We start from the raw sequence: 22,661 nt of genomic DNA, 5'->3' as shown, positions 1-22,661 counted from the left end.
CTGAGAAGACTGGAGGTGTTGACTGCCGGGTGGACAAGGAACTGGAGTGGGTAGTGAAAGAGGAATTTGTGGGCTTTATTTAATCGCTCTCTACCACAGCTTTTACACTAGTTCTTGCACCCAACAAGCCGGAACCCGTTTAAGATCCAATTCTCCCGCCAATGTTGCATCCCCAGCTTCCATCCATCAGGACCAGACGTACCCTCATCATCTTGTTGAGCCAGGATCTGCAGCGGCTGGGGACTGGTTTCTCCGTCTTGGAGAGGGGAAATCTGGTGGAAGCATAAGCGTCGATGCCTCACTCGGAGCATTTAAGTGGAGAGACTGAGAGTGCAACGAGCTCTATTGTTAATGATTGTTATAAAGAACGAGCTTGGCAAAGAAGAGCCAAGGAGCTATCAATTAGCGATCTGCAGAGGTGAGGCCGTCTCCTGTGTCAGGTATGCTCAGTAAGGCCAATAGAAGGAGGATAGATAGCTACCTATCTACCCCAAAGTCCAACTGTTCCAGACCATCCTCCAGGACAGAAGTCTATGTAAACCCTAATAGCTGAGTAAGCGGGATCTGCAAACTCCATCCCCACACTGGATGGCATCGTTTCGACCACACTTGCCCAATCATTGCGGAGATATTTCGTATTGATGGTCCTTGCATCCAGGGCTCACCCAGGGGAACCGCCAGGCTTGAGAATTTCCCTGTCTAAATTTTCAGTCACGGTGTCTGGGTTCCCGAATGCTCAGCATCCTCAACACTGTCGCTGCAATCCTGAGGCCGAGGCATAGCATAAAGCACAAGAACAGCTTACGTCATTGAGACCGGAAGGACTGATTGGCCGCAGCCGAGCGAGGGCCCTCTTTGTTCTGTTTGTTCGGTCCGCCTGTTGGTGTCCTGTCGAGGTGCTTTCTATAGAGACAGGTTGACGCTCAACTGCTCTCCCAATCAGCCTTGCCGTGATCCCTGGTAAGAAGTTTGCACTCTTCATTCAATGAACGATTTTCCCGTCGCCCCTCGGGCAGGACGGGCGCGTACCGCTTGTGACGTGTGCCGACACCGGAGGGTATGTCGTCCAATGCTCCAATGCATTTTACATGCATAAGATTCACCGGGCAATTTAGATTCGCTGTGACGGAGTGAAACCTGCATGTGAGACATGTCATTACGCCGGGGTACCTTGCGTCTTCACGCCGCCACCCGCCGTACCTCGGAAGACAGTCCGAGAGTAAGTTCTGGCTTTCTCTTTGTTCTGAAAGAAAAGCTCCGGAGTTAACAGTCGGGCTTGGCAAACAGGCAGTTGGCGGAGCACAAAGTCCAGGTCCAGCACTTGGAAGAAGCTTTGAGAGCAGAGCGCGCGAAGAACGCATTGACTCGTTTTCCTCTTATCGATCAGCCTTCTCCTGATCCTGCTCCGGCTCCTGTAGGCGGCTTGGTGGATTCATATGGATTTGACGCGGCATTGTCCGCATTCATGCGTACACTCGGATTCTGCGGCTTCGGCCCTAAGCCCACTCCTTTTCTCTTTCCCACCGACCAGCATCGCATGCCCTCCATCTTCAACCTCGATCAATTTGCGCACCAATTGACATTTTCGTTCAAGGCTGAGTTTCCTCACCATACATCCCGAATCATTCATCCACAGCAACCCCCACCGTCACTGATTCGTACCGTCATCGACTACTTTTTCAACAACAGCCTCTACTCGGTCTTTCCCGTCATCGATCCAGACACTTTGCTATCCCTTCGCGATTCAGATCTTCTCAATGCCTTCCAAGATCCTGTCACCCCTATGAGGAGTGTCCAGGTATGTCTGGTGGCCTTAACGGCTCTGGTCACCCGTCTGCGCGATAATGAGCCCGCGTTTGCTGGGGCCGACTCGGAAGCCTTCTTGCAGTCAGTGCTCGCGCGCTTGCCAGAGCTGGTTATGTCCGGTGATGATGATCTCTGGACCCTACGGACTCTGATTCTGGCGGTGAGTCACTAGCAACCATGACCCCTTCTCGCCATGATCTCTGACATGTCCAGGTGATTTACTTGGCTCCACTTGGTGCACCTCAGTCCGCCGAGTTGATTCTGGCCATGGCAATCCGGCTGCTCATCAATCTAGGCGGCAATCGTACTCAGGATATCCACAAATCATCCAGTCTTAGGAAGCATGCGGGGCATCTTCGGGCCCTCTTTTGGCTCTGCTATTCCATTGACAGGGAAATGTCTATTCGTAGTTTGCACCCACCTTTTCTGCACGACATCGACTGTGATATTGAACTCCCAGAGCAATATCTCATGGCTTCGTCTGAGCATCAGCCTGACCTGAGCCTGTCGCCAACCGCAGGGCTGCTCTACCCGACTGACCTTCGCATGTCAATCATCAAGTCCAAGATTTATCGTCTTCTCTATTCCGACTATGGTCTGGCGCAATCGGCCGCTATACGGGTGCAGTACATTCGCGAGCTGGATGAGGAACTGAGTAATGTGAAAGCCCGATTTCCCGCCGACTGTCGCCCTGAGAATCTGTCTCCTGGTAGCATCCCTGATTCCTGGGTTCTTGATCTCAGTTTGCGAGCGGTTAACATGCATCTGGAATACTACTACTGTCTTGCTATAATTCATGGGGCGTGTCGCATTACTGGGAGTCACCCTTCCCCGGACGAGGTATCACCCCTATCCTCTAGCATCGAGCTGTGTAATCAGGCTGCACGCTCCATCTTGCTTTATCTTAGTCGCCTACGTCATCTGATCATCCCTCAAACTTTCTGGTCGGTTTTCCTTGTATTTTTCAACCCAGAGTGGTTTCTTACGCCTTGTTTAGGATTTATGCGCAGTTCATTCTGTCTGCACTCGTGTCTCTCGGCTGGAAACTCATTGCGGAACCCATTCACCCATCAGCGATCGGCGATCTTCACCTCATTGAGCACACAAGGGAAATGTTCACCGGACTGAAAGAGATGAATAACCCGAGCAAGTTTCCAGCCTTCTATGTTATGGAGGCTTTTATTCTACGGTTGGTGTCTCTCGTGGTTCAAAGTAACCATTTGCCAAGTGGGTAGAAGCTCGACCATTCATGAACACGCGGTTCCCGCCTACTTGCAGCACTATCTTATTCTCTGCGGTGAAGAGAACAATATGGCCATGCGAGGGTTTTCGTTCATTTCGCTCTCAAGACAGCTGAATGCATTTAGAATGTTACTGGTCTCCGCTACCTGCAGCCATTGGCACTGTTGTCAGGTAGTGCCTCGATTGATGGCTTGCAGTTCGTGATTCCTTTGTAGGAAACCTCATCTTTACCAAGAGCTGATGCTCACTCGCTGCATGGAGACCGATATCTCAATGTCCGACATACTCGATCAAAACATGATTTCATGCAAGTCCGCAAGCCTGATGGTTGATCCGCTATGCCTACCGTATGTGAAGCAGTCTCATTATGCGTAACCGACGGCCGTGGTTCACGGAGATCACAAAGTGGTCCTATGGTCGGCGCTGCCACTCATCTCCTATCGCTCAATGCAACTAGGCTCCGACTTCTCCGTGCCCTCAATGAGGTTTAGTAGTCATCATCCTTCAGTCTTCGTGTAGGCAAAAATGATTTGACAGGCATGCTATTGTTGGTTTTTGGCGACAGATATGAACGGAGGTCTTTATGTATCTCACTCACGCGCGACGATGACTTTGCTACTCAAGACTATACGCTCCCCAACCAGAGTCCTGTTCAGTCGGACAGGTATAATGTTTCCAGGTTGGTGTTCCCCTGCCTAAGCCACGCTGAGTGATACATGAATTGGAGCGCCAACCGCGTTCATTGCTAAGTATTCACATGTTCGCCGGTATCCCTCTGATCAATCGTAATCCGTCTCTCCTACAAGAGGGGCTACGAGTTTGTTCTAAATCCATAGCTCATCCGATATCTTGACCACATTTCAAACTCAGTGCGCAATCATGTCATGGTTCTCATTTCTGGTGGGATCACATCTATTGAGCCACCATCGTCTTGGGGTGCCATCAACAGTCTTGAACGGGCAAGTGTAACACTTATTATCGACCCTGAATATTGGCCTCGATATCCTCGACATCTGGGCAATCGAAGAATTGATCATTAGGTGATGTAGCTTGGCAACCGCTCAGGAAACTTGAAGTGTCGTACCATCAGTGTGTAAGAAAATGCGCTGCTAAGATGTGGATAAGCGGTAGAACAGAGAGTAGATGAGGGCTCGTGTATACGGAAGGATGGGCTAGTCAATTCCGCCATCAGCGCTAACAGATCTAAGCATAGATTCACCATTCCTCTCCGCAGTTGCGTATGTTATGCCATCTAAGCGAGTGCCACATATGAGAAATGACCCCGCATGTAGGAAGTCCCATCTTGCAACTTATCCGCGTCAGTTCTTGCCACAGGCAAATACCGAAAATGGTCCGTGCACCGTGCTGGGCGAGGGATTGTGGCATTCTTTGCAACACCAAGGCGATTTTTAGATAGAGTATCATCCAGTTACTTCCTGAATCCGGACTAGGTGACTCTAGTCAGAAGTTGATGCAGCAGTGGAGATAACAAGGAAGGTTAATGGATGTGGTCTCGACCTTCTGAGAAAATCTCATGGCACGGATATTTGTTGTTCTCGAACTTCTGCCTGAGGCAGACAAGCAAAAATCCGCCACTGAAATCAAATTCTCAACGTAGATCACAGTAGACAATGCTCTAATGGGCAAAATTAAACTCGATGGCCATGAAAAAGGCAATGAAAGTACACGGGACAATGGTTGGGCTAGTCATCTGGAGCATACAATTCCTGTACACGATGGCGCAATCCCATTAATACTAACCTACCATACGGAATATACAAATAGACAAGAATGTCTCACCTTTTCAAACAGCTCAAAGAACCAGAAAGCAAAATATGATGTATGAGACTAATTCCATGGCTCATAAAGTGCTATTCTTGCGCATAAAAGTCTTCTCGTGGGGATATGTACGCGGTGTGCTGCGGGTGTGGTTGCTAGAGGATGAGATATATCATCGCGGGGCTAAGGGCAGGGTAGCTCAAGAGATAAGAAGATGGCGTAATGTGGACAATCAATGACCCCATGTCTTGCTTGTGCGAATACATATACTCTATATCGTCTAAATTGTACAGCAACGGCAAGAAAGCATCGTTGACCATGGGGCACAATATAGAGGAGAAAACCTTGTCTGACAATCCTCATCCGGAATCCGGAACGAGAAATGTCAACGAAAAGCTCGAGGTCAGGCCCCTCCGCTCGTGGAAGGGATACTTATGGGACACCTGGGAGCTTCCGCCAGACCAACGATGGCTGTTGTTCAAGGTGGATGCCTTTGTCCTTACTTTTGCTTCGGTACGGTTGTGACTCTCGGTCGCAGATGAAGTGTACTTACCGGATTGTTAGATTGGTTATTTCCTGAAAAATCTTGATTTAAATAACATCAACAATGCCTATCTCAGTGGAATGGAAGAAGATATGAAGATGTACGGAAACCAGCTGGTGACAAGCACCTCGATCTATACAGCAGGATATGTGATCGGACAAATTCCTTCCAACCTGCTGTTGACTCGAGTCTCACCGCGATGGGTCATTCCGACGGTGAGTCCTTCTTCTCCCATATCGACTGTCTTTCGATGGCTCACAGCAAGACACTAGCTGGAGGTTGGCTGGGGAATCGCCACCATCTGTACATCGACCGTCAAGTCCTACCATGCGCTTTATGGAATTCGCTTCCTGGTCGGGTTATTCGAGTAGGTTCCTCGCTGGGCCTAAAAATTTCAAGTTCAATGCTAACTATCATGGGGTAGATCGGGCTTTTACCCCGGGATTCACTATCTTCTCGGATCGTGGTATACGCCGCGGGAGATCGGAAAACGCGCAATGATCTTCTGGCTTGCGGGCTCCATTGGTACTTTATTCAGTGGATTTCTCCAGGCAGCTGCCTATACCAACCTGAACGGTGTGAGCGGGCTGGCTGGTTGGCAATGGCTGTTCATCATCGACGGAATCATTACACTGCCTCTTGCGCTAGCCGGGTATATTTTCTTTCCTAATCTCCCACAAGACGGGCGGAAGACATGGTGGATCACTCAAAAAGAGCATGTGCTCTCCGTGAAGCGCATGGATGCTATCCATCGCGCAGGCAAGTCGCCCTGGACGAAGGCTAAGGTCAAGAAAATGTTCCTCAGCTGGCACATCTACCTTCTGCGTACGACATACCACTGCTTTCGCGGACTAGAAAAACACTGACTGCTGTTAGCTTTGTTGTACATCGTCTGGAACAATGGATTTCCCCAAGCGGGAATGGGGTACTGGCTTAAAAGCTTCAATACAACGCCGGCGCCTGTCCCAGGGACCACCTACACAGTCCCGCAAATCAACGACTGTAGGAATTGCATCATGAATCCCTCGGAGGAGATGCCAGAATGCGCTAACTTAGATTTCCAGACCCTTTACTTACGACCGGCTTGTTCATCGTTGTGTCGTTGACTTGGGGCTGGCTATCCGACGGGCCCTTGCGAGGGGCTCGCTGGCCCTTCATTTACGCTGGCGCGGTGATTACGGTAAGAATGCAGACTCCTGTGATCGGATCTCATTTGTTCCACGCCAACTAATTGACTCCATTTGTACACGCCGGTCCAGCTTGTCTTCTGCGTGCTCCTGCGGCAGATGCCTCTTTATAACAATATAACTGGTCGGATGGCGGTATATTGGCTCAGCAACATCGGGGTAGGTGTCGAATCTCACTGCACCATTGAACATTCACCGTTGCTAACCAATCAATCCATTGCAGCTAGGCGCTGGCCCTCTGATTCTCAGCTGGGCCAACGAAATCTGTACAGCAGATACCGAGGAGCGAGCCTTGGTGATTGTACTGGCCAATGACCTCGCGTATGTTGTACAAGCTGTTGTGAGTGCCTTGGATGACCCCGATAATGAATCGAGATGCCCAGACTTACCATGCCAGGCACCAAACTTTGTGTGGAAGACGACCGACTTTCCCGCTGCAAAGAAAGGGTATCTGTGGAGCATTATTTTACAACTCCTGAGCAGTAAGCCAATCCAACACGACCTGAGTCGCCATGTGGAGACTTGCTGATTCAGTAACCGAGCCTTCAGTTGTCGTTACTGCCTTTATCCAATGGCTCGTGGCACGAGACCAAAGAACTCGCAAAAGCTAAGACAACAGCCGACTGGTACTCTGCAGCGGCAATCAGCGACGAGGCTGTACAGGCCGACGAGACAGGAGGAGGAGGAGTTACAGAACTTAAAATTGTTCCAAACCAAGTGTAGCTTCCCGTCGTTGGTGGAAGTTGCAGCCGAGGATCGGAGAGGAAAAGGAGGACTGCGAGAGCGGGGAAGTGCAAACAAAGCAAACAGGGCCTACAGCGCAAATGTCTCTCAATGCCAATGCAAATCTTCCAAAACACGGCACCCAAATCATGACTTCAAAGCTTGCACGGCACTGAGTGTATAGACTCATGTGCGTATTGCCAGCATGTACTTTAGATTCCTGCTGCTGCAAATAGACATCGCTGGGATTTCTTCTTGGGGAAAATTGAATGCGTGATCCACATCAGAATCGATAGTCCATCGTGTTCGATCTTATCACCAATGACAACCTGTCTTGGCGTCGCCTACATCTACCGCAAAACAACAAGCAGGGTCCCGATAGATGGAACCTGAAGGGCCAGCCCTCCCCTGAACTTGATGGATGATCGGGCTATATCTTCCTCACATGGTACTCGTGTGTGCGTCCCTAATTCTTTCCTTGATGCCCACCGTCGCCCCATTCCTAACTACTCCGTCCATCTTTACGGGCCGACGCCATGTCAAAGTCATTCATTATATCAGCCTTAGTTTCCGGCTACTTCGTTCATGCAGTAGTTGCGACCGTGTCATGCAAGACAGAGATTGTGAACGCATTCTCGAATCCCTCATTTGAAACCGGTGACGCAACAGACTGGACAGCATGGGTGGCCTCCGCAACTGCAACCTCCATGGGCCAGGTCGTGTCCGGCGAGGCGTCGGACGGCAATGACTATCTGTAAGTTGTGCTTGGAACTGTTAGGGTGACGGAGCTGATATTGATGATCACGATCTAGGATGATCAAGCCGGATTCTTCGAAGTGGAAATACATCCAACAAACCATTACCGGGTTGGAGGCTGGCAAGACATATGCACTATCGGTGGACTACAAAGTCCGCGCTGCTGCTAGTACTATTCCCGCTATGTACAATACGTGCTATTTGGGATGGATGTTAGATAGATGGAGCAGCTTCTATGATCGGATTTCAGTCAGCGCTGCCACCGGGGGCGTTGATCCCGACTGGACGACGTACACTACCTCCTTCACATCCTCCACTTCCTCGCACACCATGATGTTTCTATTCGCTTGCAATGACTACACCACTTTTACCTTTGATCTCGACAACTTTAGGCTACCACTATCAGCTCAGGAGGTGTGCACTACCTCTACTACGCCTACAGTCACCCCGACTAGCACCCCTGTTGAGTCGTCGAGCAGTGTAATAGTCCGTTTACCCTCCATTGCTCCTTCCAGTGCGCCTTCCAGTGCGCCCTCCAGCGTTCCAGCAGTTTCCTCAGCGGCACCCACTATCTCTTCTACACCGTTGCCGTCGACAAGAGTCGCTACCAACACTTTCCCGGCGGTTTCCTCTGCCATAGTGATCGGCAGCAGTCCGGCATCATCATCATCACCAACCAGCCTTCCGCCTTCGTCTGCACTGATCGCCTCTACAAGCGCGGATGTGCCCCGTCCATCGCCTAGTCAGATCACTTCATCCAGGCCGACGGTCTCCATCCCCGTGATACGGTCGTCTCAGCCCACAATTGGCTCGCTGAGCACCCCGCGGGGCCCTTTCGCCCAGAGTTCATCAATTGCTCCGCCCTCCAGCTCAATTCACTCTTCACGTCCTGTGGTGACAAGTCCGTCCGGCCATCTTTCGGGGCATAGCACTACCCCAACACGCGCCTTGACATTTGCCACATCTCGTTCTCTGCCAGTTCAGGACCCCTCCAGCGCCATTTTCTCTGCCCCTCGGGGAAGCGCTGTTAGCGAACCAGGCTTCGCGTCCGCAAGCTCGAGCTCGCTCTTTATCAACCCCCCTGCATCTGGCCAAGAGACCGCAACCAGTCTTCAGACCGTAGCCTCCGGCGTTGTCACTTTCACTACCTCCACAGTTTTTACCACCCGGACCACGACCGTGACGGCCTGCGCTTCGGATATCGTGAACTGCCCTGCCCATCAGCAGACCACGTCGCTTACCACCGAAACAGTCGTTGTTGGAACGATTGTCCGCCCTGTCACCATCGCCGCCGGTCAGCCTACAGAGGCGGCTGGGCTTACCACTGGGGCTAATCCATATTCTGGCTCAACCAATGACCTCTTCACTACATCCACCGTCTTCACCACCAGAACCTCGACCGCTTGGGCTTGTCCTTCCAGCGTTGAACACTGCCCTGTTTCCGCGCGCAGTACATACCTCGTCACGGAGACTTTGGTTGATTATACGACTATCTGCCCTATAACCGCAACTCAAACTGCCGTGCCCAGTCCGAGTGTCGACCGTGAAGTTATAGTAACCGCTTTTCCTGCTACCTCCGCACCAGATTCACCGAGTGACAAGCTTGGCTCTAACAGTGAAACTGATACGATCACCTCGGCTGCGGGACCTGAGGCAACCCAGCAGACCTCTCAGAAGCCCGATTCGCTCCCTGTCATTTATTCGACTCAGACAATTACCATCACAGCCTGCCCCAGTTGACTGTAAGATGATGTAGAAATTCCTAAAATATGACGTGCGCGGTCGGCGCCGACAGACTCGATTATATTCTGATCGCCAGAGGGAGCATTTGTGGGACTTGATTAAGGGATGAGAGGTTGATGGCGCTATTTGGAAGACAAACAACATATTATTTGCCTCATGGCTGATGACTGCATCCTTTACTGTCGACACTCCGCAGATGCTTGTATCTAAAGAGAATTATTATGGTAGTCTGATGTGCAAGCTGACTGAAGACCAACTACGTAGCATGGCTGGGTCATCAATTCGTATGCATGGGCAGTGGCACTCACTCACTGGCACACCCCCATTCAATCTCATCTCACAGCTCTCATGTATACGGTTGCAACACCCTGTTTCTATGCCAGCTCCGTGTTGGGTCCCCGGAACACTCGTACCTGTATGAATACCTTGCTGCGGACCATCTTGCCGCAGCTGGCCCGGCAAAATTCTCTGGACTAACACACATGCTGCTTCTGGCACAGGATATTCTCCGCTCTCCAGGGCTATGATTGCCGTGGCGGGGATGCAGCTGCCCTGGGTAGGATGGTGGCCGATATATTGTGCAATGCGGAAGCAACATGCACGCCACTCAGTCGCTTCAACCCTCCCTGACTGATACAGTGAAGACTGGCTGTGACGACCGGGTTATGGCGACTGTGATCCCGATTCTAATGCATGACTGACAGTCTTTGTTAAACCGGCGTTGAGCCACACGATGCCAAGATAGCCACAGCCAAGCTCATGATTTGATTAGATTTTTTTTTCTTAGCACGTGACTGTCTTCTGACGCACGCTCTATAAGACGCAGCCATGCTTTTAGGAACTTTTATCACATGATCTATCGAGCCCAGACTTTCTTGCTGGGAATAATGCTTTCCTGAACTAGACGGTCAAACACGCGAAAATACCCATCTGCGACCGGATACTCCTCCGTGAAGCCTATACTCCGGATCTTATCCAAGCTCAGGTCACGGTTGCGGCCCAGAAAGCTGAAGCCCGCGGCAAGAAAAATCCAAGTCGCTTCAGAGATTTCTCGAGGTCGCAATCCAAACTCTCGACACATCTTCTGATAGTCATCCTGGTGTGCGAGCCACCACTTGTCGATGTCCTTCCACCCCTTGTCCTCGGGGCTTGCGCCTTCAGCATTGAGGCCAAAGTATTCGCACATTTTCGGCCATACGAGGCTCCATGAGGCGGGAGTGGCGTTGTCGGCTGTGTTGAATGCCTCTCCGTGTGCGTCGTCCGGTTTCTCGATAGAAAGGTAGAGCTCTGAGCGAGCGATGATATCTTGTGAGGACGGTGTATGTGTGTGGATGTAGTTGGTGTAGGGTCCGGGGAAAACAGCAGTGGCACCGGCGCCATACACATAGCGATACAACATCAAGTAAAGTGCCAGAGGCTCGACGTATGTCATGCTTGTGGGAAGGGGAACGTGCCCTAGATACCGGCAAGGTTAGCAAAGTTCCCACTCACAAGATTGATTTGAATCACCTACCGACAATCTGATCTGGTCGGACCTCGCACCATTTCCAAGACTTACCCACATTGGCCTCCCGGATCAGGTCGACCTGCGCATAGTAAAAGATCTCGTCTCCCCACGGTGACGGGATGCGCGGGTTGTCCTCGCGCAAGGGGGGATTGATTTCAATGTGTTCTTGAAAGCGAAACACAGCGACGCCATAGTTCTGTGTGTCGTCAGTCAGCGCCACGGGATCGTTGTAGATTGAGATATACATTAGTTCCAGTTTGTAACACGAAGAACTTCAGATTCTTGCACAGTCGGTCGACCGCGTGCACGGCGTTATAGGTCATTCGCACGTTGATGTCCCTGATCGCCATCACATCCACGGAGTATGCAGTTGGATTGGAATATGCTGATACCGTTAGACGAAGACTGTGTGAATGAGTAGTCCCTCCATAGCCTGACCTACCGAGATAGTACACATGGGTCACATCTTCCAGGTTTGGAACCTTCTCTTGAAACTGGGAGAGTACCACATCCAGATCCCTCTTCAGGTCAATTCCGCAATGCAACTCCAGTCGCGGGTCAGGGGGCAAGCCACTCTTTTCTAAAGGCAACAGTTTGTTTGTCAAGCCGATTACTCGATCAAAGGTGGTGGGCGTGGGGTATTCAAGAGCGCATTTGGTGACAGCCCAGCCGGAGATTCCGCTGGCACCGAAGATCAATGCGACATTCTTCTTCGAGTGCGCCATTGCGATCGTTGTGTCTTGCTTTGCTTTAAACAAGGTCTAAACTCGATCGGCTTCTTCTCAGAGTGAACTGGCATAAAGGAGCTTTATTTAGGAAGACACACCCGCTACTAGATAGCAATATGCTTGACGCCTGTTTTTGCCTCGGTAGCCAGCTGAATTGCTCCTATCAGATATCTCCGACTCGTGCACCGGGTGGAAACATAATAGCCATTCCTGTTCGCGCCAAGAGGCTAATGGGTCGGCTGCATCCAAACTGCATATCCGATGTGAATATTATTCGTGGAATTCGTACTCAGGGTATTGCAGTGGATCCACCGTGCAGGGTTCACTGTGGATCCTCAGCATGCGGCAATTTCGGTGCCTACCGCTGTCCGCACTATCTACTGTAGGATGGCATGATCCTGGATTGGGACCCATATTTTCGCCCCAAAACTTGAGGGATCCATAAACAGATTGGTGAGCCCTGTGTGCATCTTCCCATCATCTTCATCCTCGGTTAGCTTTCCAGTACCAGACCAGGCGCAGGGGCCAGCACGATCGATCCCACCGTGCAGCCGCCCGCAGAATGAAATCTGCGCTTCAATCCTTGATTGATAACTTCCAACCTCGAATGGGAAGGAGATCTTTGGCTCCCCTCAGAAACCGGTACCCTGCACCCCTGCAGCGGCCATATAGCCATAGTCAAGTTCTCTCCTGCATAACTCCCAATGGGTAACACCCCAGCTCGCAGGAAGTAAGCTGTCTTTAGTCTGAGGCTCAGCATTACTCGCCGCTAGTCAAATCCCGAGCTACTAAGTCGACAAGGATGTAGATTTTCCGCTTCAGAGAGTGCCAAATTGTCTTAGTTATGGCCGAATACTTAGCTAGTTCGTTGACGCCTAGGTCTGCGCTTGGTTTTCCTCACTCCAGCAACACTGGGAAGATGGACGTTATCCAGACTTCGACGGCCCCGGGCAAGGCTTCCGAGAACCGACATGCAGCTATCTTTGCGGTCGGCATTGGGTTCATCGCATTCGACTCCATCGTCATTGGGCTGCGTATCTACGCACGTGCATTTATGCTGCACGCTCTTGGAACGGATGATAGTATGTCAATCTACATCTCAACCGGGGGAACCCGATCTAACCAAGGCTTTAGTTCTGATGGTAATCGGTGCAGTAAGCGACTTATCAGCATAGCGGGGAAAGCCTAGCTTACTCATTTCCAACCAGATTCTCAATTTCGCACTATCAATAACCATTATGGTTGGATCCAAGTACGGAATCGGAAAACACGCACTTGCCATACCGAAAAGCGACACTGTGCCGATGCTGAAGGTACTCCAATCCACCACACGTTTCCTTCTCTTCCGCATCCTAACCATTGCCAGTGTATTTGGGCTACGCGCATCCTCTACACGCTTTCGATGGGAACAGTCAAAATGTCACTACTGTGGTTCTATCTTCGCCTCGATCCTCGCAAGTCCATGCGCTGGGCCGTCTTCTTCGTCATGTTCTTCAACGTCGCATTATCTCTTGCCAGTTTCATCGGCGCACTGGCGAGCTGCAGCCACCCCTCTTTATTCTGGACTAATCCAACTTCGAGCTCATGTATGCCCCTGGAACAACAACAACTCTTCTATGAAGTTAATGGCATCTTGAATATTGTGGCGGATATCCTGACCTACCTACTGCCGGTTCCGATGCTGTACGGACTACAGCTGAACTGGCGCAAGAAGGGGGCTATTCTAGCAATCTTTGGCCTAGGCATCCTGTCTCTTGCCGGTGAGTCCTACTCTCGCTAAATTTACCCAGTAGGCCATTACTGATGCTTTCCCCCTAGCGGCCTGCGTTCGATATGACTTTGTTACAAAACTAGCCTCTGCTAGAGAGGAGTACTACCTCCTTTTGGCTGACTCACTCAACTGGTGCACCATTGAGGCTTACGTCGGTACGTCTCTCTCAATCCAGTGGTAAATCACCTCTAATTGTCCTCCACAGCCATCTTCTGCGGCTGCGCCCCATCCCTGTCTGCCCCGATTAAGGCCTGGGCCCCGTCTCTGTTTGGTTCCAACCCCACCAAGTTCCCAGATAGCGCACGGTTGCACAGACCAAGTTATCTGCAGCGGCAAAGCCTGCGAAGAAGTTCTCGCCGCCGAGGACTGGGTGAGACTATACTGGAAAGTGAGGATGCCATTGTTACTGTGAGTGACTGTGATCCGGGGAGTGATGGTATTATGATGAAAACAGTTATACAGACTGATGTGGCTATACTGAGCCCAACAGAGGAGCTAATTGATAGAAGGGGGTGTAATGAGTTTGCAAGGCGGGTTTAATGTTAAATTACTCTAAGACTGCTTTGATTTTAAGATATTGTAATTACAGAGTTTTTATCTAATATTTGAAAAAAGAAATATTGGTATGAAGTTTCTAGTAGAGAAAGAGTATTTTTATTATGAGAGAATTCAAATAAGACAGCTAGCCCGTCTCCAGCCTCCGCCTCGCCAGCCCCGAGGAGGACGCCGAAATCCGCTCGTGGAACTCCCGCCGCCTGCGGTCCGCCTGCAGGCTCGTCCAGGATAACTTTGAGAACGAGGCCCTCCTATACCTGGCCAGACCGGGAATCTATGGATGAGACCGATCTTTCACGTACGGCGAGCTAGATTCCGCAGCTGAGGCTCTCAGCCAGCACATTATCTCGCTAGGTGTTGGTCCTGGATTCTTTGTGCCGGTCTGCTTCGAGAAATCGGCCTGAACGATTGTCGTGATGCTCGCTGTTCTGAATGCCGGTGCGACCGTTGTGGTACTGGATGCCTCGCACCCAGTCAGCCGATATAGCCTGATGATCAGTGGTGTCTCTGCGAGCCTCATTCTTGTTGGCGAACGGCAGCGACATCTGTTCTCGGAGCGCACCGAGCAGGATCTTGTTGTCGACGCCGCCTTTATCGAGAGCCTTCCGAGCGATCAACACCTCCCTACAGAGGAGTCCAGCGGTTCCGACATTGCCTCTGTGATCTACACCTCGGGCAGCACGGGAGTCCCCAAGGGGTCCCTCCTCAGTCACTCGGCAGTGTCCACCAGCATGGATGCCCATGGCTGCGCCTTGAATATCGGTTCCTCATCTCGGGTATTGCAGTTTGCCTCGTATGTCTTTGACATTAGTCTTCAAGAGGTGTTTACATCCTTGAACCGTGGCGCCTGCGTGTACGCACCTTCGAAGAGCAGCGAGTCAATGATGTGGAAGGCTTCATCCGCGAGTCACAGGTCAACTGGGCCTGCCTGACGCCAACCACCGCCACTATCCTGCCACCAACAGACATTCCCACTTTGCAGACCCTCACACTCGCTGGCGAGGCCGTGACTCAAAAAGCAGTAAATCTTTGGCGGGACAATGTGCAGAGATTCAACAATTGCTACGGCCCTGCGGAATGCATCATTTACTGCTCGTGGAACGGCTCCCTCGGAGAGGACGGGACAAAGCCCTTCATTATCGGCAAAGGCCTGTCCAGCCACCTGTGGGTGGTTGAACCGCGATAAGATCACCCCTGTCGGCTGTGCCGGTGAGTTGCTGGTCGAAGGCCCGCTGGTCTCTGTGCGTTACCTCAACGACGGAGAGAAAACTCGCCAGTCCTTCATTGAGGATCCCAGCTGGGCCCTGATCAACGGCAAACGGACCGGACGTCGCTTCTACAAGACCGTCGACCTGGTGCGCTACACCACTGCGGGTTCGCTCGACTACCGCGGGCGCAAAGACCACCAGCTGAAGATCCATGGCCAGCACGCTGAGATTGGGGGGATCGAACACCAGCTCCTCCGCGGCGGCGAATTCGAGCATGGGCTGGTTCTGCTGCCTGAATCGGGCGCTGTTCGCCAATGCCTCGTCGCTGTGGTGTCTCCCACAACCTCTAGCTCTGGCAACGACAGCATGCAGCTCGTTACCGTTTTAGATCGGGCACATGCTAGTTCACAACTGCGTCGCCTTCGCTCTCCCCCGATTGGAGACCTTCCGTCGTACATGAACCCATCTGTCTGGTGTGTCGTCAGCAGCATTGCCCTCAATACCTTGCGCAAGATGGACCGCAAGCTGGTCTCTCGCTGGGTGAAAGAGATGGACAAGGAATCTCTACAAGAAGCGAACACCCTGGCCGCAGATGACGAGAGAACCGCCGCTGCCCGCAACGACAACGAGGCGCAACTCCAACAGCTCGTGGCAGAGGTCTTGAACCGCAGCCACGAGCAGATCCTGCTCAATCGCTCCTTTGTCAGCCTCGGGGGCGATTCCATCACAGCCATGCAGCTGGTCGCGAGAGCTCGAGCAGTACACCTCTAGCTCACCGTCCGCGATATCCTCAGGAGCCACGATACCATCCAGCTGGCAACCCTCTTGCAGACGACCGAGAGGGCTGTATCCCTCGCCGAGGAGAAACCGGACATGGTCTTCCCCCTCACCCCGGTGCAGCACATGTACTTTAAGATGTCCGGCCAGCAGCCCACGCATTTCAATCAGAGCTTCTTCCTCCGCATCACCCGCCCGGTGCGTCCCAGCAGGTCGCCGACACCATCTACCAGCTCGTTGCTCGACGCTCCATGCTCCGAGCCCGTTTCCACAAGACCGAGGACAACAGCACCTTTACTCAGCTGATCTGCGGCGAAATAGAGGGTTCGTTTCGCTATCGCGGCCACGAGCAGCTCGACCGCCCAGCGGTAGCTGCGGTCATGGGAGCCAGTGAACGCACCCTCGACATCACTTCTGGCCCGGTGTTCAGTGCTGACTACTTCGATTCTCCCGGGAAGCAGCTCCTTTTCTTGGTTGCGCACCATTTGGTGATTGATCTGGTATCCTAGCGGATCCTCATGCAGGAGCTGCAAGAATATCTGCAGTCTGGCCGTTTGGCAGACACTCAGCCCTCCGTATCCTTTCAGTCCTGGTCCTGCCTGCCGGCCCAGTATGCTGGCGAGAACCTGTCAATCGAGTCCGTTCTTCCGTCCGAGGTCCCCACCGCCAATATCCAGTACTGGGGCCTTTCCAGCCGAGAGAACAGCTATGCCACTGCATCGCGACAAAGCTTCACCTTATCCGCAGAGCACACCTCGGCGCTGTTGGGCTCTGCCAATCAGGCATACAATACTGATCCGGTGGACCTCTTCGTCGCATCTCTCATGCAGTCCTTTGCGCAAACCTTCCGCGTCCGCGAAACCCCCTCCGTCTTTCTTGAGGGACATGGAAGAGAGCCAATGGACCCGCCATTGATTTGTCCAGCACTGTGGGCTGGTTCACCACCGTGGCCCCGGTACAACTGCCTGCAGCCGACTCCAGCGATATCGTCGAGACGGTGCGGCGACTCAAGGACCGCAGACGCCAGCTGCTGAGCAACGTCTGGCAGTATTCCACAGCGCGCTATCTCGCCCGTGGTTCTGGCACCGGCAACGCCTTCCCGGATCACCTGCCAATGGAAGTTCTGTTCAATTACATGGGACAATACCAGCAGCTCGAGCGCACCGATGCCTTGTTGCACGAGGAGCCCCGAATCGACCTTCCTGGGTTGGAAGATATTACCGGCGATGTCACCCGCCTCGCTTTCTTCGAAGTATCAGCGGTGATCAACAATGGGATCGCCCGCTTCGACTTCACATTTAGCGACCAGATGCGCCACCAGACCAAGATCAGCCACTGGATCGAGACCTTCCAGGAGACCCTCACCGAGGCCGCCACCCGCCTTGCCAGTCATGGATCCCGAGAAAACGCTCAGTGACTTCCTGTTGATGTCGCTCACCTACAGCAGCCTTGATCGGCTCCGCAAGGGGACGCTGGCCGATGCTGGCCTGCTCCATCTCGGCGTCGTCGAGGAGATCTATCTCTATTCTCCGATGCAGCAGGGGCTGCTTCTCAGTCAAAGCAAGTCCGACGGGATTTACCAGCTGCGCTTCACCTTCGACGTTAGCAGCAAGCAGGCAACCGTAACTGCGCAGGAACTCTTCGACGCCTGGCAGCAGGTTGTGGACCGACAGCCCATCCTGCGAACCTTCTTCGTCGACGCCATTTCTCCCAACGTCCTGTTCGAACCAGGTGGTGTTGAGCAAGCTCGTCGCCCGCACCGAGCTCACAAAGTGCACAGGTGAAGACCTCATGGAGCTGCTTGATACACCGCAGCCGCGCGATGACGACAACAAACTGCAGCCCCCGCACCGACTGGTGATATTTGAAACTGAAACGCGCCTCGTCCCGGTCGGATGTGTTGGAGAACTCGTCATTGAAGGCCCTCTCGTCTCTCGAGGATATCTGAATGATCCGGTCAAGACAAACGCTGTCTTCGTCGAGAATCTCGCGTGGGCCAATGCTTAGGGACCGTCACCCTCTTCTACACGCCGACGCTTCTACAAGACGGGGGACCTGGTGCACTACTACGCTGACGGTACCCTCCAGTATCTCGGCCGCAAGGACTCACAGGTCAAGGTGCACGGACACCGCATCTAGCTGGGCGAGGTGAAAACCCACATCAAGTTGCTAATCCCGAATGTCTCCTAGGTGGCCGTCGAGCTGGTGCAGCCCCCCGGCCGCGCTGATCGCACACTGGCGGCCTTCATTTGCTTCTCGGAGACCATTTCTGTCGACCAGGAGTCGTCCGACAGGCTGCTTCTTCCCATGACTGACAGTAGGCGTTCGAATGTGGTATCCAACCTCGAGGCTCAGGCGCACGCGATGCCCGCCTACATGATCCCCACCTTCTTCGTGCCCCTGCACCACCTGCCCCTTAACCTCTCCGCAAAGACCGACCGCAGCAAGCTCCGCCGCCTGCTCGACCACGCCTCCGTCAAAGCCCTACAGACCTCTTGCCTCGCTTCGGAAACCCCTAAGCAACCCCCATCTTCTCCGCTCGAATCCCGCCTCGACACTCCTCTGGAGCCAAGTGCTCGACCTCCCCACACACGGCGATCGGCGTCACCAATCCCTCTGTACAGCTCGGCGGCGACTCCATCATGGCCATGTACCTGGTCAGTGCCGCGCGCGAAGGTGGCCTCGCCTTTTCCGGCGCCGAGCTCTTCCAGGCGCAGACCATTGCCCAGGTCGCCAAGATCGCCGAGTACATCAGCGAGGACGATAGAACGTCCGGCAGCGACTCGGTCGAGCTGCTCACACTCATTGACGATGCTCATATTTTAGCACCCTCCGTGGGTAAATCGTAGAAATTTGTGTAGAAATGCGTAGATTCAGGTAGCGATTTGTAAAGCGCAGGAGATACATCACAAACTCAGCAGAAGGATTTAATGGACGACAAGGGCGCATAATCAATGAGAAACACCACGAGAATCACTGGGGGAGCTCAAGAACGACCAAACATAACCATCCCCGCCAGGTTGAAACTCTGGTTCATCGCCAGCATCGCCAGCCCCGAGATAACAGCCTCATCCGTGACTAACTCATCCATCGCCCCATCCAGCACCTCAAAGGTGCCCACCCGCTCGTTAGAGAAGGCCTCGTTCCGGAACTTGACCAGCACTTGGCTGTCCCCCTCTTGCACCAGCCGAAAGTTCCCGACCGCGTTGTTCTCCGAGTCCGTCTCCCACGTCAGGACCACAGCCCCCCCCTGGCCCACCGACAGCGCCGGCGAGACAAACGAGTACCGCGTGCTCAGCACCTTCTGCCGCTTCAGCTCAATGTTGCGCTGCTCGCGTATGCGCAACTTCACGTCCAGACTGGTCAACTTGAACTGCGCGGTGCACACGCGCGATTCAAAATAGGCCTCTTCATCGGCGGGGATGGGCCGCATCCCGGTCCCTGTAGCGTCGGCCCCCGCACCCTCTGTCGGAGGAAGGTGGCCCGTCAGGCGGATCATTTCCATCTGCGGGGTCTGCCGGCTGACCTTGACGTGGTAGAGCGGCTGCTTGGTGGTCGCGTCCATGAGCGAGAGCCGCTTGTCGGGGGTGTAGTTGATTAGGATTGTTTGAGGAGACATGTTGGGAAACTGGAAGGTGGATAGAGGAACTTCGGGCAAGATACAGTGGCAAGGGTATCGGGGACATGTAGACAGTCGAGTAGATGGAATCTTGGAAGACGACACAGCCTCTACCCGCCAAGATGTGTTCCTCTATGCATCAGGCCCCCATATTCCCAATGCCCGGGCTATCCCTATCGTGGTCAGGTGCCCTATCAGCAATGTAACCCCACCCTTATTTCAGTGAGCTCAGGCCCTTCGCTGAATACTGCCCGGCCATGTGATAGTTATCTAGAAATTTAACCATGTTCATGAAAGTATATCAGTTAATCAGAGAGTATTAAGTTATTTAAATCTATTTAACCTATTTCTTAGTAAAATATCTAAGTATTTGATATATTAAACTTGATACATATATAGTATAATTATGAAGGGCTGAAGTAAGACTTAAATTTAATCTAACTAGGCCATAAACTGTTTATAAAAAGCTTGGAAAGAGAGAGTTCTTTACAGATATATTTTTATATTAGTAGGCTAAGATTATATAGTTCATATAACTAATAATAGGTACTAGTCTATAATAATATTCTTCTTTTAATCTAGTCCTTATCTAGAGGATTATAATATATTTATTAGTATTAATTTACTATTAAATTATTATTAAAATAGGATTATATTATTTTTTAAATATATTTAATATAGTATAATTCTAGATTATATCTAATCTTTTTTATATTTATTCTACTTAATCTATTTATTTTATTAAAGTTTTATTTTAATATTCTTAATTAATCTTTCTATACTATATAGCTAGAATTTATTTAATTTTATATTTTTTTTATTAACTAATAATAGAAAAGATTATATATTATTAATAATTTAGAATAATAATAAGTTTATAGCAGCTAGATAAATTAATTTAATATAAAAAATTAAATATATATTAATAAAAATATTAAATTAAATTATATAAAATAAGAAAATTTTTAAAATATAATATTAAATATATATCTAATCTAGCTTTTTTAATAATTATTATATATATATATTTTAGAGGTTTAGTTATATTTAGTTATTTTTTTATAGATAAAAATAATATATTATTCTTAATTAGTTTAATTGTTTTATTAAGTTTATATAAAAATAATAATTATTTAAATCTAATTTATAACTTTTTAAAAATATTTTATAAATATTTTATTAGTTATTTTAGGCTATATTAAAATATCTTAATTCTGGTTTTTATTATTAATATTAATTAGATTAATATAATATTTATATATAAAGAAGAAAAGTAAGATCTTTATTAATATAATATTATAATTATTAATAATAACTATAATTATTAATAATAATTTTTTTTAATTATTCTGAGTATATATAATAAATACTTATAGAATCTATTTAATTTTTTAATTTATCTATTCTAGAGTGGCTTAACCTGACTGTTATACCTTAACCTTAACCTGACCATAACCTGGCAGTCAGGTTAAGATATAAAAAGTGATTTAACTGTACAGTTAAGGTCAGATTAAGATATAACTATTACTTTAATTATTTATATCTGCTAGTCAGAAAAGTCAGGTATAATAAATAAATTATTAACTACAGGTTAATTAATAATATATATATCTTTCTTATATAGATAATATACAAAGTATAATATATTTTTAATTATAATATAATTATATTCTTTATATTTAGCTTATCTGTTTTTTCTACTCTATTTATTTTATCTTTTCTATTTATTTTACCTGTTTCTCCTGAGAGATATACTGTACTTTAAAAAAAGCTTTTATAAAACTTAATATAAGAAAAATAATATCTGATATAAGATATATATACTAATTACTTTTTATACTATTTAGAACAGTAATTATAATAGTATAAAAATTATAAAAAACAGACCTCTACCTAAAAGTATATAATACTTATAAACTTAGATAAAGTTATTTTCTTTATTTTTAATAATAATTTATCTTCTGAATTATCTTCTAGATTATCTATATTCTTATTTTTACTAATATAAAAAATAGTAATTATCTTATTCTTCTCTTAATTTTTAAGTATAAAAATAATTAAGTCTAGATTAAGATTCTTAAGAATATCCTGGTACTTCTTATTTATAATAAAATAATTAATATATATCTAAAGTATAACTATTTTAATTATATTAAGCTAAAGACAACTCTAGTAATAATAATAGATATTTTAAAAACTATTAAATAAATATTTAATACTAATATTATTAATTATAATAAATAGGAAATCTTTAGTTATCTAGTAAAGAATAAAAAACTAATTATAACAGAATTTCTAATAAATAAAAATATTAGTATATCCTGTAATATCTAGAACAGTATTAGTTAAATTAAAGATAAGTTAATAAATTATATATTTTTAATATCTAAATATATCTTAAGTTTCTTAAATATCTCTACTACGGGTAAGAGTCTCTAGTATTTAAAAATATTATAAAAAACTTTATCTAAATCTGAAAATAATCTAGAAATAGTAGATAATATATTAATAACCAGATTCTAACTATAATAAAAATAGAATATTTTTTTAAAGATAGTCCAGTACTTATTATATTAATTAATATTATTATTAAATTATATATTTTTCTTAAATTTCTTAAGCTTAGATATTAGATTAAGAATTATTATAATTATATAGATATAGTTTTCTATCTGATATATATAATAATAATATTTCTACAGTTTTTAATATATAT

General features: G+C 48.8%; 6 protein-coding genes across 6 annotated transcripts; 4 read left to right on the top strand and 2 right to left on the bottom strand.

Moving 5' to 3' along the window:
• Window positions 1-942: 942 nt before the first annotated feature.
• Window positions 943-3,154, top strand: BO97DRAFT_459692 (Zn(II)2Cys6 transcription factor). Its single transcript, XM_025699292.1, has 5 exons — window positions 943-1,057; window positions 1,116-1,219; window positions 1,288-1,966; window positions 2,020-2,750; window positions 2,804-3,154. Exons 1-5 carry the CDS (start codon window positions 986-988, stop codon window positions 3,039-3,041), a joined length of 1,824 nt encoding a protein of 607 aa, XP_025547958.1. The 5' UTR covers window positions 943-985; the 3' UTR covers window positions 3,042-3,154.
• Window positions 3,155-5,145: 1,991 nt separating this feature from the next.
• On the top strand, window positions 5,146-7,169 carry BO97DRAFT_353209 (putative MFS transporter Liz1/Seo1; the record flags this gene model as incomplete). The annotated part of the gene is made up of 10 exons (XM_025692046.1): window positions 5,146-5,340; window positions 5,392-5,586; window positions 5,644-5,738; window positions 5,796-6,196; window positions 6,248-6,373; window positions 6,436-6,551; window positions 6,631-6,717; window positions 6,782-6,898; window positions 6,956-7,040; window positions 7,108-7,169. The coding sequence occupies 10 exons, from the start codon at window positions 5,146-5,148 to the stop codon at window positions 7,167-7,169; spliced, it is 1,479 nt and encodes a 492-aa protein (XP_025547957.1).
• A 3,467-nt stretch (window positions 7,170-10,636) lies between these two features.
• On the bottom strand, window positions 10,637-12,046 carry BO97DRAFT_397358 (SDR family oxidoreductase; the record flags this gene model as incomplete). The annotated part of the gene is made up of 4 exons (XM_025694132.1): window positions 11,730-12,046; window positions 11,533-11,672; window positions 11,294-11,483; window positions 10,637-11,235 (listed from the first exon to the last, which is right to left on the bottom strand). Exons 1-4 carry the CDS (start codon window positions 12,010-12,012, stop codon window positions 10,637-10,639), a joined length of 1,212 nt encoding a protein of 403 aa, XP_025547956.1. The 5' UTR covers window positions 12,013-12,046.
• A 468-nt stretch (window positions 12,047-12,514) lies between these two features.
• On the top strand, window positions 12,515-14,347 carry BO97DRAFT_397357 (uncharacterized protein). Its single transcript, XM_025694131.1, has 6 exons — window positions 12,515-13,097; window positions 13,150-13,169; window positions 13,224-13,328; window positions 13,382-13,775; window positions 13,834-13,941; window positions 13,992-14,347. The coding sequence occupies exons 1-6, from the start codon at window positions 12,860-12,862 to the stop codon at window positions 14,324-14,326; spliced, it is 1,200 nt and encodes a 399-aa protein (XP_025547955.1). The 5' UTR covers window positions 12,515-12,859; the 3' UTR covers window positions 14,327-14,347.
• Window positions 14,348-14,757: 410 nt separating this feature from the next.
• On the top strand, window positions 14,758-19,175 carry BO97DRAFT_417274 (acetyl-CoA synthetase-like protein; the record flags this gene model as incomplete). The annotated part of the gene is made up of 10 exons (XM_025696470.1): window positions 14,758-15,134; window positions 15,390-16,308; window positions 16,381-16,524; window positions 16,560-16,799; window positions 16,836-17,254; window positions 17,308-17,739; window positions 17,771-18,098; window positions 18,334-18,444; window positions 18,517-18,944; window positions 18,989-19,175. The coding sequence occupies 10 exons, from the start codon at window positions 14,758-14,760 to the stop codon at window positions 19,173-19,175; spliced, it is 3,585 nt and encodes a 1,194-aa protein (XP_025547954.1).
• A 57-nt stretch (window positions 19,176-19,232) lies between these two features.
• BO97DRAFT_192542 (uncharacterized protein) lies at window positions 19,233-20,232 on the bottom strand. The gene has a single exon (XM_025690476.1). The coding sequence runs from the start codon at window positions 19,943-19,945 to the stop codon at window positions 19,313-19,315; it is 633 nt and encodes a 210-aa protein (XP_025547953.1). The 5' UTR covers window positions 19,946-20,232; the 3' UTR covers window positions 19,233-19,312.
• Window positions 20,233-22,661: the final 2,429 nt, after the last annotated feature.

The sequence above is a fragment of the Aspergillus homomorphus genome, assembly GCF_003184865.1.
Source record: "Aspergillus homomorphus CBS 101889 unplaced genomic scaffold BO97scaffold_43, whole genome shotgun sequence".
Classification (NCBI taxonomy): Eukaryota; Fungi; Ascomycota; class Eurotiomycetes; order Eurotiales; family Aspergillaceae; genus Aspergillus; species Aspergillus homomorphus.
This window is presented reverse-complemented; position numbering and strand designations above follow the sequence as displayed.